At 34.4% G+C, this 18504-nt stretch overlaps 1 protein-coding gene across 1 annotated transcript; it reads left to right on the top strand.

Annotated features, from left to right (window-relative positions):
* Positions 1 to 8315: 8315 nt before the first annotated feature.
* On the top strand, positions 8316 to 12488 carry LOC113712844 (uncharacterized). The gene is made up of 3 exons (XM_027236443.2): positions 8316 to 8613; positions 10684 to 10764; positions 11655 to 12488. The coding sequence occupies exons 1-3, from the start codon at positions 8455 to 8457 to the stop codon at positions 12060 to 12062; spliced, it is 648 nt and encodes a 215-aa protein (XP_027092244.1). The 5' UTR covers positions 8316 to 8454; the 3' UTR covers positions 12063 to 12488.
* The last annotated feature ends 6016 nt before the right edge of the window (positions 12489 to 18504 follow it).

The raw sequence follows: 18504 nt of genomic DNA, 5'->3' as shown, positions 1-18504 counted from the left end.
GTCAGTTTATAAAAGATTAATCATATAAAATAAATGATCTCTCAATTTGTTGCAAAACAGAACAAGTAAAATTCAACATGTAGTTGAGATTCGGGTTGATCTACATATATGGCAAATTAATTAGTCGAATGTGTCGTTAAATCACTGAGTATAACTAGTACAGTTGATAATTAACTCGCATTACATACTAATATTTAAATATTTGTATCTTGATTCATTGATTTGTACGATAAAGCTTTACATATACTAGTATTAGAAGCAACGTATGTCATAAACTAGCTATTTTTTAAGACCTTGATTGTATTTAGTAATGAATAATTCGAAAATTTAAAGATAATTACATGAACGTGGGAGGTGCGAAGAGAGTCAATGAAGTCAAATGCACTTACTAATTAAGACTCCACACAGAATGGCGACATGCTAGGTGGTGATATGCTTGGGAGTTCCAATTCAGGAGACTAAAATCGGATTTGAACCTCACTATATAATATGGATACTTACCCACGAATAGGGAACATATGGAATTAAATAAGGAGTAAATTGTTGAAATCAATGTTGAAAAATGAGTTGTGTTGTGGTCCATTTGTAATTTTAGAGGATAGTTAGGCACTTTTGCAGTGTGGGACGGCAGATGGGATGGGCTGTGCAAATGAGCAAAGTTTGGTGCGGAGAGACTTAAGAATTTGGAAGATGCTTGCATGCTTTTTCAACTTTATACCTACAATTTTTTCAACTTTCATTCAACCTTTTTATGAAAGAGTGGTTGTTATACTCCTCCTTGGCCGTTCTTTGTTAACTTTTTTTTTATTTGGACTTCTTTAACTTCTGTTGTTTTATCATCTAAAATGCTTATGCTCACATTCATTAATTGTTTCCAATTACATTTTAAAATTTATTCAATCTAATTTTACTCCTTTTTTCTTTAAAAAATAATACATAGAATCCCATTTATTCAGTCTAAGTGACGAAACGGTAGGATTATATTATTTGAGATAAAAGTAATCACAAACGAGCAAATGTTCGATACTTACATTGTGCTACTAATACAGTAGATTGGAATTAATCCATTCTACGTCTTGATAACTGTTCCTCAAAGGTCGAGCACTAAACTGAACACTAAGATCATTACTATTCACTATTTCCTTGTAATATACATAAGTTGTTTAATCACTCTCCGCATGTTCCAACTTCCAACTGCTGTAGGTACATGCAACGTATAACTTTTTCTGCAGTGGTTTAATATAATATCATGTTCTTAAATAGTTTAATCTTTTCAAACATGATTCTTAGTGTAGAAATTAATTTCATGTTCTTTGTCGAATGCAACACGTAAAAGATTTTCCGGAAATTCGATGATACTGCTGAAACGAGACAGTTTATGGAAAAAAAGAATTATGATGACGCTCTCGCTTATGGTCTTCGAAATTCATAATTTGATGAGTTTTAAGTTTATATAAAGGATTGCACGAGAGAATAGTTTAACAAGTTTGGCTTTTGTCAAATTTTCTGTTATTAGTATAGGTTTCAATAAATGAAATGAAATAAGGACGTTTATAAAAGAAAAATAATTTTCGTCAACAAAATGTTTTTTTCCAAAAGCAAAAAAAAAAAAAACATACATCATTTTTTGAATTTATGTTACTGATATTCATTGACAATAAGCTAAACAACGAGCAAAAAAGTTTTGTTACTGAGATGGGGAATCAATTTCCAGTTGACGAAACCTTAGTGTGTATTAATCCCTTTTGGATCTTACAGGGAATAGCATTTAATAGCTTTTTTTAACTAAATTTCGGTTAACTTTCTTAAGAGTCAATTATCTGAATTTGCTAACCAATCTGTTTTTTTTTTTTGCCTTTTTAATCAATCTTTATGTTAGTCAACTAGCTAGCCGTAAATCCATCGTTAGATATAAACTCGTTAATTTGGTATTCCTCCAATGACCCATTTCTGGTGAATTTTGGACTTTATTTATTGATTCGATAATCTATCATATATATATATATACACACACGTACTAATAGTTATTATCTTTTCTTGCATTTATATACTTTCCTTATTTAATCTTGTCTACCCTTTCTTATAGTTATTTACTTTTTTAATTTTTTTTATATTTTTAAAAATATAACACCTGGAATATATTTTAATGAGTGTTCATTAGACAAAACCGTTATTCATTTATTTATTTGCGCATAACGGATTCTTTTCGGGTGGATTGAAGTGGAAGGATTAAGAAATTATCTTTGGCCAGTCCAGAAGAAAAGGAATTGTTTTCAAGTGCAATATATCAACATTTTGGCGCAATCTAGAGAATCATTAGCATCTTAGAACGAATAATTGATTTTTGGAAGGATTTGTTTGGAAACAAGCAATTAAAATTTGTGAACATGGGTTTTGGTTATTATTAACTTACCTAAACATAATAATTAAAAAGTAAACTTTTGAAAGCGAAAGGGTGATCTAGAAGGAATTAAAACACAATAATGTCATCCTAGGACCAAAATTGACCTTATAATTCCAAAAATTAATGTCATAATCAAGACTCAATAACCTCTAAGACTCCAATTAACTGAATGAGCATTTTCTTTCTTTTTTTTTTTTGGTAAAACGCGAAATAAAAAAATTAAAGAAATGCTTGACTAAAGGTCTAGAGTTAAAGGTATAAATTTTTTTTAAAAAAAAAATCCTAGCTAGCCCATGATTTTGATGAGTATGATCAAGAAAAATCATTAATCGTATTATTAACTACTTAATATGTTTCATTGTAGGGGGGTCTTATGCATTAAAATTAAAAAGTGTATGAATGAGAAGATTTTCGGTCCAATTGTTTCTTGGATAGACGTGAACCAAATAATGCTAAAGCAAAAACTATTTCCTAATATAAACTTATGATGTCTAATAATGGTTAAAAGGTTCAATCAAGTATCGCAAATCAACATCTTGGCCCCATAATTGATCTACAAACTTTTCTTTTTCCGACTAATCATGATTAATAAGAAGGCAATGGGTCCTGCAAATTAGGTCTATCCACACTTTTCTACCTTATATGGGTGAGACAGGCCCTTTTTCCCCCCTTTAATGCACGAAATTAAAGGAAGGAGAGAATTTATTTAGCAAATAGCAACTTCTTAACTTATTCTTTTTGTTCAATTATTTGGCTAAGCTGTTTGTTTATGGCGAAACGCGACGGGTTTCCGTCAATTTGTTCCGTAGAGACGAGGTATAAGGATATTCCTTTTCCCATTCCGTACGTCAAGGCGCATGATTTTTGCGTGAGCAAAACCCCTTTGCTTGTTCCGCGCGGGAATGCTCCCCACCAAGTCAGGTTTTTGGAGTTTCTCCATGCATGGTGATGCCTTGTTTCGACGGTAATGGATTTCCATCTTAATTGGTTGGGAAACTTGGAATGGATTTCAACTTGTAATTGTAAACACTTTCGCCCCAAAAATAGTTGCTTGGAGAAGGGGACTATTTTAGGGTCCAAAGAGCTTGCTAAGGTTTAAATAAGGGTCTAAGCAAGTCTAATCAAACTGAATACTCTAATGTTCCAGTTTGTTTGATTATTTTAACAAGTTTAATTTGTTTATTTATCAAACCGAATTTAAACAAACTTTCCATTAAGTTTGAAAATTATCAAATATAAAATGCTATTCAAATTTGGTTTAACCAGTTGGCAAATCAAACTCGAACGAGCAGTTATCAAGTCGAATTTCATTCGAATAACAAGTAGGTTGGTTCATCGTTCAGTCCTAGATTTAAGCTTGGGATCTCATAGGATCTCAACGTTCGTTAGTAGTGTCGTGTTAGGAGTTATTGCCTCCTTTTTTTAGGAGAGTAGAAGTGAATATGCTCAGAATAAACATATGAACATCGCCCTTCAAAAGCATTCATTTTGTCCATCTATAAACATTTACGCCTGTTTTTGGATGTATACACATTGATTAAAGATGAATCTCCCGGACTACAAAAATACTTGCGGGAGAGGAGGAAGTAGATTAAAGGAGGGGCCGCTGCCTGCCCCCCAAAATTTAAGACATCCTTTTACACCCTTTCAAAAAAATGAAAATGATCACTTATGCGCTAGCAAAAATAAGATTCTGTTCCCCAAAATTTTGAAAATCCTTTAACATCCCCTTAAAACATTTAAAATGTTTACTTACGTCCGTACAATAAGTACACTTTACTTGCATCCTAAAACTTTTACGAAAGTATAAGGATACCCCTTTGAATATACATTTTTATTAGTCTTACCCTTCAAATTTCAAGATATATGGTTTAGGGCAGCAAAGGTGATAATTAAGGACGTAGAGCTTTAAAACTGCTTTAATCCAGCAATTCATTGTTGAATTGTGGACAGTAACACATTTGGTAGTTGAAAAATTAAAGAATTTTGATCATTCATTTGATGCTTATATAGATATTCTTTTCAAAATAGACTATATTATAAAAAGACGCTTAATCAAAAAAGACTATATTCTTTTCAAAAAAGACACTTAATCAACTAGACTATATTATAAAAATCTCTCTTGTATTGGTCATAATCAAATTGATGTGCAACTTGAACTTGTATGATTAATAATTGACTCTACACCATAGATTTGCAACTTGCAACCGCCAAAAAAGAGCACCTCAATGTGGTACCATCAGCTATAGGAGTTGTAAATACTATACTAGTGTTATTAAAAAATTAGGCTGGTACAATATAGGAAAGAATAAACATAAACTGAAAATAGGTGGATATTGAAAATAACAATCCGAGGCTTGTGAGCACAATTTCCTTCAAACAGATTCGCTCCCTACAGGTAGAGTGCTCGAGGTTAAGTAGGCGTCTGTCTCCCAAGATACAACGGATTAAAGGTGAATATGTTAGTACCAAACTTCTTCACCACAGCGAACTCGAACTAGAGCAATATAGAACACTATAAAAGATAAAGATGCAAAAGAAAAAAAAATTGGAGAGAGAGCTCTGTTTTTTTTTTTTTTTTTAACAAAATAAAAAGAGAGTTATTTATAGATGTTGGCCAAGGGTGATTGTAGAAATTGGAAACAAATGTTAAATTCCATTTAATTATCTTCACATTTATCAAAGTACTACATTCACGTACATATATGTATTCTCGATAAGAAAACTCCAAATCCATGTATTAACAATTACGTACATAAATACTTAATTCGTAAGTACATGGATCCTAGGTACATGAATCTTCAGGTATATGAATGATAGATAATTATCCTTGGATTCTATCAAGAGTGCTATTATGAGAACGATTTTCTCATTCACTCTACAATGAATTTTTCCATTTTTCCAACAACTAGTAGTCGTGTCTTTGTATGGACAATCAATTGAAAAGTACAATCTAGAACAAGAAGATTTCGCAAATTGCTTGTAAACATTGAACATTTCCTTGCAGCGGGGAAACAACCATTTGCACTGTTGCCTATACAGATGTCAAAATGCTACTTATTACAAGAAGGATCTCTTATTTACAATCGCTCCCGTCTTATCATTCAATTCAATTTTTTCTTGGAATGATTGACTTGTCGAATGAATTTTATTGCTAGTTCGCGTGAAGTTTCTAACATATATAGACATAGCAAAAGAACAATTTAACAGATGTTGAGCTTAACTAGTATACTTACAGATTTTTACAAGTTGCAATAGCTTAGTCTACGATAAATCCACATTCATCGGAGTGGTTTTCTCCAAAATTAGTTGCAAGACAGCTCTCCAATCCACTGGTAAGTTTGATATTATAAAACTAGTAGGCTTATAGATGGAAAAAGAGTTGCTATAAAAAATTTAGAGTTCTTGACTTCCCACATATATTGGCATCCCGCCTACCTTTCCCAGGGAAGTTGTTCGTCTAGGATAGTTTGCTCCATTAAACCTCCAACTCCTCTTCAGCAACTCCCTCACACACCCACAAAACCCGAACCACACAATATTTTGGTTTCACTTCTCTTCAGCAAATTAGAAGTTTTGGTTTCACTTCTCTTCACCAACTCCTTTTATTTAAGTATTGCTCCATTAAACCTCACTCCCCTTCAGCAAGTTAGAGGTTTTGATTTCACTCCGCATGTTTAAATAACTAGCTTAAATAAAAGAAGGGAGAATACTCGTTTTGGGTTTTCTTTGGGGGACAATGTTTTGGTCTAACACCATATTCAAAATGTGCGTTCCCATTTGCGTCATTGCTAGCTGGTTGTTGCACATTTTGATCCTTCATTGTAACGCACTATCAAGGGCACTCAGATATGCTCATATGATGATGATGGCACGAAAGGGAGAAAAGCAAAATCATATCAATGTGAAACGTGCACTAACCGGGAATTGGACTTTAAAAACTAATTAACGAGTAACATTACACTCTAATTGCAGCTCATATGATGTGCAAATGAGCTTCGCAATACACATATAGTGCTGATTAATGTTAAAACCTTTTTATTCATATATTATAGCATCTTTCTTTCTTCTAGCTACCTCATTTTTTCTTTTTCTTTTTGGTGTTTTTAAAGGATTAATTTTTCCTACATTGATAGTGTATACAATGTCAATGTTGGATGAATGACAACTATACAAATTTTGAATTTAAAATTTAATTTTTGCGCATATGTCATGGACATAGTTATAAAACCCAGCTTGGTCCAATAGTCGAATCGGTCAACCTGGTGAACCGGTCATAGGATCAGATTGAGTTGCTTTTTAAACCAATTAAGTAACAAAGCTGTTGACTAGTCAATGACCCGACAGTTCAATCGGTGAACCAGAAAAAAAACCATCTATTAAATTGCCGGTTGAACCATCAATTTCAAAATTTTACTAATTTTCTAATTTAAAATATATTATTATATAATATGACTATTGTGCAACTCGCGATTGAATCGGTGATTTGGTGATTGGGTCACCTCTCCGATTGAGCTCCGGACCAAGTTTAATAATTATGATCATGATTCCAACAGTAATAATTTATATACTGTCAGTGTATATAAACTTTACTTTTTTTTTTTAAATTTACACAAAGTAAAACATAATAAAACACAACACCATCCATCATTGGCATCTTGTAGAAAGTAAAGAATGAGAAATATCCAATTCTTGCTGAGGGTTAAGAACTCAAGGTTTTTTTTATGGAGGAAAGGCAATTGCCCTCTTCATGTGATTAATAAAATTTAAAACTGGCATTTCTTTCTCATGTATAGGTTTGTCTATATATATATATATATAAGAACTTAAGCATTCTGAGTCAAGGAAAACAAAGTAAAGAATTAGAGTGATTTTATTGTTTTCAATTCTAGAATTTTTACACACATATGACTAATAAAAAAAATTAGATCCTTCCACTTCTTATTTTGGAAACTTTTATTAGGGAAATATTCATTGAAACAAAAATCGAGTCAAAGTTTGCATAATTGTTATATATTTATTTCTACCCTACTCTTTACATGAATATTTTTCCATCTTGTTAAAAAAAAGCATTTACAACAAATTCACTATTTATTATTCCCTCCATCTCACTTTGATAGTTTTGATTTTTTTCTCATAAAGTTTAAGAAAAATTAATCAACTTTGTTGGAAAAGTAAATCTAATCTAATGTTTTTCTAAAATACTAATGTGTTTGGATACCTCCATTATTTCAAATAATATTATGCTTGCATCACAAACACATTTCCCAACCTACCTTTTTATATTCCCAATCACCTTTTTATCTCACATACATCACATCACAAAAAGTGCTACAGTAATTATTCCAAATAATATTTCAAATATGAGTATTATTAATCACTATACCTTTACATTAATTATAACATAAATAATAAAAGTATATTGCACCACTCTAGACATATATCAAAACAATTATTGGTGAAAAAGTTGACTATATTAAATAAGGTAAACTATATTTACTGATAACGAAGTATATTAAATAGGAGTATTTTAGATAAGTTAAAAGTTAATTATATTTTTCAATTGAAATGTGAACTATAATTTAGACTGATGAAAAAGAAAAACAAAACTATTAAAATAGGATAGAGGGAGTAGTATAATTACAAATAATATCTGTAATGTATTGCTACCCAATTGTAAAATCATTTATTTTTATTTTCGTTTTTATTCAAGAGAAGCTCCAAATTTTATCTTGGAATTTTTTTGATGCATTAGAGCCCATTACTTCAAACCTTTTGAGCCAATTGGAGCCCATGGGTGAGCGTTTCGTGGGCGAAAAATGAAAAATGTCTGTCCGGACTTTGCAACCGGGTCAATATCGGGTCGAGTTAATCAAACGTGATAAAAAGGCGCACGCTTCTTTTTCAGCAGCTCTCCAATATCCGTTCACATACGTACGAGTCTCTCAAACTTCAACCTCCGCCGAAAAACTCTCCGGAATCTAACCCCCCCTCCCCCAGCGCCGTCCACGATCACCGGGGAATCCTAAATTCTCAGCAAACACAAGCAGATGGCCAAGAAGAGGAAGTCTGTGGCCACAAGCTTGGACGAGGTGGATCGGAGCATGTACTCCACCTTCTGCACCGCCGCTAACTCTCTTTCTCAGCTTTATACTCAGGCGATGAACCACCAAAAGCTCTCCTTTCAAGCCGGGGAACGCCACGGCCTGGTATAGGAATTGCCTATTTCTTCATCTAATTAGACAGCATATATTTGTTTTCCGAATTCATATGAAAGTTTTCATTTTTTTAAAATTATCTTTTAATTCGTATCTATATGTACGTAGTTATATGCATTTATTTGCATACTTGTGGTAAAATAATGTCTGATTTTTCCGTTGGATTAAATTTTCAGCTTTGGCAATTTGCTGCATATGAATATTACTCGACTGATTATTGCTTTTTGGCATTATAGATGTTTCTGGTGTTTCTTCCCCTCTCCTAACTTGTTTTTAGACAATCACTGGAAAAGAGAACGATTGGAAACCAGGGAAGATGTGTAATTTAGGTTTTAAAGAGTGTCTCCGTCATTTCCTTGGTGTTTTGGCAGCAATTGGCTTTTATTAGCAGAATGGAGTTGCTATCAAACTTTTTGTGATGTCAAATTGGTGAATTTTTGGTCTGTGAGAGTGGTCTATTGAGCTGCTGTTGTTAGGAAATGCTAGGGTTAGAGTAGGTTAGTAGTTGAAAATTTTGTGCAACATTAGGTTATTGTTGAATCGTAGTATTGGTATTTTTGTTTGTTGAAATATTTGTCCACGTAATGCGATCAACCCAACTTGTTTCTTTCAAGAGTGAACCACTTGAGAATGTCTGTTGTGTCTGCAATAAGTGGAACAAGGATTGTAGGTGACTCATGATCGATGGCTGTGAGTTTTGGATTAATTGTCGTGTTCTTATTGAGGCAGAGTTTGAGGATTGGGATGGAGGTGGAATGTGGACATGATAGATGAACAATTACGAAGTTATTTTTTGACTTTAGAGTATCATATACTGATTTGTACGTTGAATCCTTGATCTGTCAGGGAAAAGTATTAAAATGTTAATTGGTCCATAAAAGTTTTTGCCTTTTGTCATGGGTTGTAAGAATATGTAGAATTTTGGCTGTTATAAGAGTGTATAGTGATATGGCTGTTGGTTCAAATGTTAAGTTTCTAAGGTTCAGCTTGCATTGGATTTACGATTAATTTGAGGCATTTCATTTGTCGAGACTGTTTCAAGCCATCATTAAAAGGCTGGTCTGGTATTCTGTATTTTGATGCTAAGGACTTAATGGAGGCAAAGTTTGTCAAAGCTCAAAGTTTTATGAGCCAGCAAAACCACCCACCTTGCACTGTTTTACTTTCTGCTGCGTTTGGTGCAAGTTAGTTGCTTGGAGATGAGCTGATTGCATAGATGTTAGAATTTTTCACTTCGAGGGATCCATCCTTCAAGATCATGGGAATCTCGTTAAGTCACCATAAAAATGCAAGAACTTTCAGTTATATTTGGAAGAATGTTGTCACCAAAATTTGATGCAACAAGTAAAGTTGCTCCTGTGCATATGCATCTTTACCAATCTTCTTTCCCCAACTTCAATTACTGTGTCTTCCAGTCCTTGTTTTTAATCTTTAAACATTTTAGTCTAGAATTAGCAAGTGAAATTGGTGCTGCCTTTATTTGGCAGAATTCGAAAATTCATGTTTAAGTGGAAAGCCTGAATGGTGATCAGGTGTTATGACATTAGGAGAGCTGAAGCTTGGGGCTAGAAGGCTGAAAGTTTGGTAATTTTATTCTGGATGGAGGGCAAGCATCACTCACTTTCTGTTACTTTGTCAGGGCACTCAAAAGAAAATATATAGAAGTGACAGCATGGATGCTTATAATGTAGTGGAGGTCATTACACTGAAACAGTTTAGAAATTCTTATTTTTTTGGTTATCCAAAATGACAAAGTTTCAGTTTGGAACTGTGAGCACTGTATTAGGTAATGTAATAGCTTCTTGTTAATGTTGCTGCAGCTTCATTCTCATTAGTATTTTTTGTGGTTTTTTCTTGCTTCTATGATATTTTTCAATACTGGATTTTCTTTGTCTGCAATTAGATTCCTAGGCTTTGGTATTCATGCTGATCTTTCTGATGTCTGCTTGCCTGATATCTTTAATGTAGGGTGTAGTTTTATAGCATGTTAAACTTTATGCATCTGTGAAAGGCTATCTCTTGGTTCTGCGGAATAATTTTTATTGCATCTTGTTCTACAAGGAAAAACTTTATCAGTGGATCTTGAGACAGCAAGAGGGTGGGTCAAGAGTAACCACAGGTGATGTGCTTAGCTATTTGCAGGTATCTTTTCTTCCTAAACTTCCTCTTAGAAGCTCATTTGGGTCATGCTTGTCCTATAGTTTGTCTGGATTGAAGCACAGCTGCACATACTCTTATCTATTCTCTGGCCTATAAGTTTGTTAAATCTGTATGTGTTGTACACTATTTGCAATTGAGCAGGCTGTTATTATCTTTGTCATCTGCTGAATCTTATTCAGGTTCAAGTGTTGGACAAATTTCAGCCTTATTAAATAGTCTATGCTGAGTAACATCACTGATGTGTGCATCATTTATTGGTTTAATATGATGATGGTAAATTGGTACATTTGAGTCCTAGTATATCTGACAATCTTCTTCTTTGTCTAGGAGCCCAAGAATTTAAAACAAATGCACACACCAAAATCTGGTCTAACGATGTAGATATCAATTTTAGGGTAGGAACTGAGATATGGATACTAGATGTATGTTCAGTTTTCCTTTGACAAATGCTTGGAATTGGTTACAATGCGTGAACCTGTTAGTTGCTACTTGGGATTTGTAGCTAACTTTTGGCAATTTTTTTTTTAAATGTATTGCTGAGACATTAATGAGGTAATTTGCATAATTTCAATCACTAGCTGCTTGTTTTCATGTTCTTTTGGTGTTTTAATTTAGTGAATGCGTACTATTTGAATATGGAGTTTTGGATATTGTTGATTATTTGGTAGTATACACAGTTTTCTTTCCCACTAAGAATTAATATGTGGATCCATTTTTGCAAAATTTCAATGGATATCTGGTTGTTTTCCTGTTCTTTTGGTGTTGAATTCAGTGAATGTGTGAAATTTGAATATGGGTTTTGAAATATTGTTGATCATTGGTAGTGTATCCTGTTTAGTTTCCCACTAAGAATTCATTGATACCCGTGGCAGACCGAGCTGGATTATTCCGGAGAAGAGCCACCCATATCACCAAGAGCACCAGGACAGCATCAGCATTTACAATCTGCGCACTTTGCAAACTCAGGCATGATAGTTCCTACTGGCTCTTCTGGGTTACCCCCCGGGGTGCAGGGGTTTCGTTCCGAGCCCTCTGATCAACAATCAAAAAATTATGTTTTTTCAAATGCTCTTTCTAGCCCCGTTCGTCGAAGTCTTCAGAACTATCACATTTCTCCAGGAGGATACTTTCAGAACAATGTTCAGCCCAGCACAAATGGAAATAGGAGCAGTGAATCCAATTTTATTCATCAGCAGACTAGGGATCCCAATCCTGTCAACTCCAACGATTCTGCCATGGATATGCATGCGGATAGTCCAGGTCACGAGTCTACTTACTGAAAGGTCCGAATTTGTGTGCCTTGAGCTGCTTGTCATGTCGTAAATGGAGAAGTGTGGAATTGCTATTCAGGTCTCTGTAGATGTCGTGCTTGTCAAAGGATGTTTACAAGGATCGATGGGGACACGGAGTTGGCGGCCATCTTATTAAGACTAAGCTGGTGAAATCTTGGAGTTTGCCATGAAATTTATGTTAAACCTAAGTACCGATCATGGGCCAGAAAGGCAACATGATGAGCAGTATGCCTGTCAGAAGTATCAAACCTTGGTTGGACCAGTTTTTTTTTTGGAAAAAAAAATCTTCCTAGTCTTGCATGTAAAGGGCTGTTTACTGGTAGCTATTATAGTATTTGAAAGCTCATTATTGTTTGCATGACTCTATATAATTTTGCTCTAATTGCTACGAGTTATAGTAGGCTCTTTTTCAAATACGATAAGCATTTTTTTTGTCAAGTAGGGAGGGGTGAAGTTTTAACGAGCAATTCAGTGAGAAATACCCCCTCACTATTGTAGGGGTCATCAAAATTCACTCCATTCATTATGCATTTCTACTTATATTTCATAGCCAGACACCAACTCTGGAATTCTAGGTTTCTTGCATCTTCACATCATCATAGGTCCATGTCCACAACTCCAAAGCAGGGTGATGGTGATAGGTAGAAAATGTCGTAGAATTAATTTTTTTGTATATATTTGTGAGTTATTTTTGATATATTGTGTGGATGAGATGTTTTTTAAGTTTTTTTTTATGTATTATTATAATATTGTATTTAAAAAACTTATTTTTGAAACATAGAACAATTCAAACGGAGCTGATCATGTTTCAAGTACATTGCAAACTGAGCTAATTCTGTCACTGAAGGAAATAGCGGGCCACCCAGGATACTCATTGGAAAAAAAAAACAAAATCGAACTGTATGGTGGAGTAAAACGATCACGGATGTGCATCTCAATCACAAAATAAAGCTGAAAAGAGTGTATTGAAAGTCCAGAAGGAAACTTTTATAATTGACAAATGAAGAATAGGAGGAGCTACTATTATTGACTCATTAGAATCATTTTCCAAGTATTGATGGTAAACACTGGCCAGTAAGTATCTTATTCTTGTTAATAGGTGAAATGACTGATCCTATTTTTTGCATATTCTGATGGTACTAAAACATCACTAAATTTCAATAAACTACAGTGTCTTTTCTTTCCCTTTCTCTACTTTTTTTTTGGTTTAAATAAAATAGTAGTGTGATGTTAACGCACCCAAACGAGCAGGAAGGAGAGCCACCACTACAATGATGGATTGCCTGCCATTTTCCTTTGGAGAGTTGGGTCACCGTCAAATGTGGTGTGCAAATGCAATGGGAATAATCGTGTAAAGCTCTAGTTGTCACAGTTCTTGATCATCGTACTGATGAAATGAAAATTTGCACTTGGACATTTACCATAAGCTAATGGAGGGGAATAATGGGAAAATTGTTGCAAAAAAAAAAAGAAAAAGAAGAGCAAATTCAGTTACTCACACTTGCCCAGAATGATTCTTGCAAGCTTGTTTTCTTTATTGCCCCTTTGTATATTCATTTTTAGAAATGACAATTGATCATTACATTCAACAACAAATTTCATGTTCTAAACAAGTATGAGAGTCTATTGTACATAGCATACATTTTCTCATGCAACTTAGTCATATTTTAATTACAAACCTTATTAATAATGATGTTAGCCCCTAAGATGAGTGCAGATCTTTTTTTGTTAGTATAGTGCTTAGGATCATCTTTCCGACATGATCCATCTCGGATACTTTTCGATGCACGGAATTATCTTGTAGTTTAGAGAATCTATGAGCCGAATACACTTACGATAAGATGTGATTGACATGACATCATACAGGCTTTTACAGGCCTATGCTCCTGCACTAATAGATCTATAATCGACCTATCGCCGCATCTTGTCCCATTAATGTGGCCCGAACTCCAATGAAACCTCTCAGGTTCCTCCATAAATACCTCATTTCTTGAACCCCAAAAGGTAACAGGTCCTTAGCCCTTCTATTCGGTAATCCATTCCCGAACACTCAACCCTTGCTAATTTAGGCATCGTAGTCAAACAGAGGGAACATCCCTGCCCTTGCTTCTAATTTCGTACAGGAACTCAGAGTTGGAGTTTGCTGGTCTCTGGTCTTCTCCGTAACTCCGATCGTGACTCTACAGTTAGCATTTTGGTTTAGATACCTATAGGCAGGCATGGCTCCCCCTAATTCATATACAGGCCTGAAACAGCTATGTCCCTTCTGGCAGAAAATTAAGTGGAAAGTATGTGAGTTGGAACCTCTCTTCAGCTAACCACAACCCTCTTACTTACCAGATACATTTCATCTTGCGGAAAAAGGTTGGAATCAAATAGAGCTCTCCAATAATTGGATAGCCTAAGAAAATCAACACACGTAGTCTTATCAATTCAAACCCCCTGACAATCATAGTTAACAAACAACAAGTCTACAATCACTAATGTGACTGGGGACAAGAAGAAGGACCAACAAGACGTGTACTGTTGTTGACACCGGATTTCTGTCATGTTCTTTTTTAGTAATTCATAAGTTTCATATTCAAAACCGTTTATGGTTTATTTTTTGTAATAACTGAAATTGTTACTGATGATATTTATTTATTCCTTTCGTTATTGATGAATATTCTAGCAGTACTAAGGGCTCGCTAATTTTCAATAAATTCGATGAGAAAATGGAGTGCAGCAAAAGCTGTTTCCTTCTACTACGATTTTCTGCTACTGTCCAGTGGTAGTAAAAGAGAAGAGTCACCTCAAACTTTTGGCTGTATGGTGATTTGTGAGGATTGGAAGTATTCAATGATACATTTTCCTTTGGCGCATTTGGTCACATCAAAGTTTGGTTTGCAATTGGAACATCAGCGAGTTGAACATTTCCAATAATAAGCTAAAGGCTGCTGCGGGGAATATTTGGAAGATTGTTGCATGAAAACAAAACGCAGTCACTTTGAAACAAGTGTTGATTGGTTTTAATCAAATGAAGAAAAAGCAAAAGAAAGATACATTCGAAAACCCAACTGGGATAACTTATTGAAAAACTCTAGGAAGTGAAGTAGAAGATCAAAGCATTTGTTTTTTTACCATTCAAAGCTCTTCATGTAAAATCTTTTGTCTTCTTTTTCAGAGCTTGAAAACAGTAGTCATAGTTTGCCATCGATTTCAAAGGAAAATAGGCAACTTTTGAGCTGCAATTTAGCTGAAAATTCCAAAACTATAGTCAAGCAAACGTGCCTCTTTGGGCCTTTGGATGTTGATGCTCAATTTTTTGCCCACCTAACAAAATTCCTTGACGGACTTGGATCAGCAACAACCACCAAAATGTGCAATAGATTGAATTCCTAATTTCACTTCCCAAAAGTACATGGGATTCTATTGAACCTCTTTCTCATGCAATTCACATATCTTATCCAATACAATTTGTCACATCAGAGATTAATCGCAACTCGTTAGTGATGGTCTACAATGCATGAAAATGCTACTCACCCTTTGACTCACAAAGTCAGTAGTGGCGTTCACTAATATCATATGGGCCAGGGAAATAATCTAATCTGCAATGGAGATCGAATTTCAAGAATATATGTAGAAAATGAAGGGAAGTTAGCATCATGAGCCTCCTGAGATGAGTGCAGCTTTTTTTTTCTTTGTCTTTTTACTTTCTTTTCAATTGCTGTCAATTAGTACTTTCAAAATTGTTAAATCTTGTAATAACTTTTTTTCCGGGTATCTTATCTTAACTTTTGAAAAAGGATTGAAAACGCTCCCAAAAAAGGGGAAATATTGCATGTCAGAGAGTGGACATAGAGATTTTTATTGACTTAAATTTCGTTGTTGTAACTTGTAAACAAACATTTCCTAACGGAAATGCTTTAAGTTATAACAATCTGGGCTCTTTAAGTCGCGGGAATTAGTTATCAAACATTCTAAAAATACTTTTTTTTAGGGATAATTTCAGAAACCTCCCCTGAGGTTTCTGACAGCCTCACTCAACTCCTCTGAACTTTACAAAATATCAGCTACCTCCCCTAAAACTAAGTAGAGCATATCAAATCTCACCCAATTCAAATGCACAAACAATTTTAAATATGGATCAGGAGAGAGAAAAATATGTCATCCCACATCTGCCCTCGAGATTATCATTAGTGTCTTGGGCCTTGTTTGGCCTAAGTCACTACAGTAAAAAACTTTTACAGTAAACTACAGTAAAATTTTAGACAAACACCCAAAAAATTCACTTGTCAAACGGGGCCTTAATTTTTGTTGAACAGTACAAACCATCTAACAACAATGAAATTTCAATGGGTGTATCTGAAATTGATGGAAAAGGCAAGGTGCCTATTGCATTTTGGAAGGCAGAAGCCAATTAACTAAGTTGGTTAATCATTCACATTACTCAATTAACTAATTCTGTCAAAATAGTTTTGAAATATATCATAAGTTATGAGGGAATATCTGTCAATTCATCATCAATGATATCACAAATAGATCCCAATAACCTGACAGGGAAGGTATCTGATATTTTGTAAAGTCAGGAGAGGTGAGTGAGACCATCAGAAACCTCAGGGGAGGTTTCTGAAATTATCCCTTTTTTTTTATAAGTATGCCGCAGTCTCAAACGGGACTTACAACTTTTTGATGAGTGTGTGTCTCATGGCTGCACGAAAAGTTTCCATTAATGAGGTCTCCTCCTCAATTTCATATACTATTCATATTTAGACCGAAGACCCAATTAAATTCCTGCTTGACCGCATTTTCTCTTTGCTTCTGACAGTCAACCAGGCAATTAATAGCGTGCGTTATGGATTTGGGGCAGGGACGGTCATCAGTATGACCGTCCTGCACGGTTAAGGGCCAAGATTTGCCCTCAAAATTTTGTGCGGTTGAGATTACACCATGTAATTCGATTTTCAAGTCAAGTGTGGGATCCACCACTATCTGTTCTGAAAATACACCCTGTGAAAAAAAAGTTACATCGTGTTTAATCAATGTTACGCACAGTGCAAAATGAGGACAACCGGCACAAACGGTTGCACCGTATCCCGTGCGTTATAGACTTGAGATTTAATGCCTTCATCTATTGGCTCTGGTGCGGGGGACGACTTCGCTAGTAGTCATCAACCAGGCAATGAATATTCTTTTACACGTTTCCCAATCACCCTTAAATCTCATGTAAATTACACACTAAAAAAATATATATTACACTAATTTTTTCCAAAAATTTTTTCAAAAAAAGCAATTCATGACTCAAGCATATGACTTGGAATTTTGAACCTAGCTGGAATAAAGTACTTAACAAATCCCATTTACACCCGATACTCGATCCCAAAGGTCAGAATCAAGAAATAAGCATCTGGAGAAGATGATTTCATTCTAGGATCGGGTCTTGTATCAATATTTAAATCTGAATGTTTCAGCAGAGTCATCTGTTGAAAACAGGAGAGCTTTGCGCTTTGACTCATAAAATGAAAGCTCCATTAGCCATGAGAAATATAATAGAAAAGAGCATCAATTCTTTGTTTCCCTTTTTTTTTTCCCCTCTTGTCGTTGACCTAAACTTTTTGCATATATTTCCATCATGACCTGGAAAGGCAAGGGGCATGGTGCCTAGACTATAGACCCATTTAAAAAAAAAATTAAGAAAAATGAACCAGAATGGTCATCATGAAGTGACATCAATTACAGTTGGTCTGATTATGATTAGGGAAAAGAAAACTCATGCTAGAAAACTAGTCATGGAAGTCTCAAACTATTTAGTTTAAAGAATTTCAGCTTTGGTTTCTAACATATGGAATTTTTGTTAGTTTGATCAGTTATGTAAAATTGACAACTATTAGTTGATAAATGCACGAAAAACTCAACATAAAATCTCAATGACTATCTTAATTGAAGGTTAAAAAATAGTTGTAAAGCCTACCAGAAACAAATTGAAGGTTAAAAAATAGTTGTATCATAATTGAAAAAAAAAAATCAAATTTTGTCATCCTCCTTTCTTGGGTTTGCATCTAGCTAGGACAAACAATTGGTACGAATGATAAATAGAGTCATGTTTCATGCGTTATACGCATTTAATCATTACAACTACATAATGCCATTGCATAACAAAAGCAGATTTAGAATGAAAGTCCCTCCCTACTCATCATGAAGCAGTCCTAAGTGGACCATTTTATCATCTCTGAAATGATTCGGAGTTCCAAACGTAAACCCTCATCGTGCTAGTTCATATCCAAAAGTAACATGAAATCTTCTTCTCATGTACATGTTTTTTTCTTTTTGAAGTATAAAAGAAAAAAAAAAGGTGAAGTAAAATAAAATAAATAAAAAGAATAGCAACTATATGTTCAATTTACGTTCTCTTTCTTTTTTTTTTAGTGGATTAATTTATGAGTAAATCTTT

The sequence above is a fragment of the Coffea arabica genome, chromosome 10e, assembly GCF_036785885.1.
Source record: "Coffea arabica cultivar ET-39 chromosome 10e, Coffea Arabica ET-39 HiFi, whole genome shotgun sequence".
NCBI classification, from domain to species: domain Eukaryota; kingdom Viridiplantae; phylum Streptophyta; class Magnoliopsida; order Gentianales; family Rubiaceae; genus Coffea; species Coffea arabica.
This window is presented reverse-complemented; position numbering and strand designations above follow the sequence as displayed.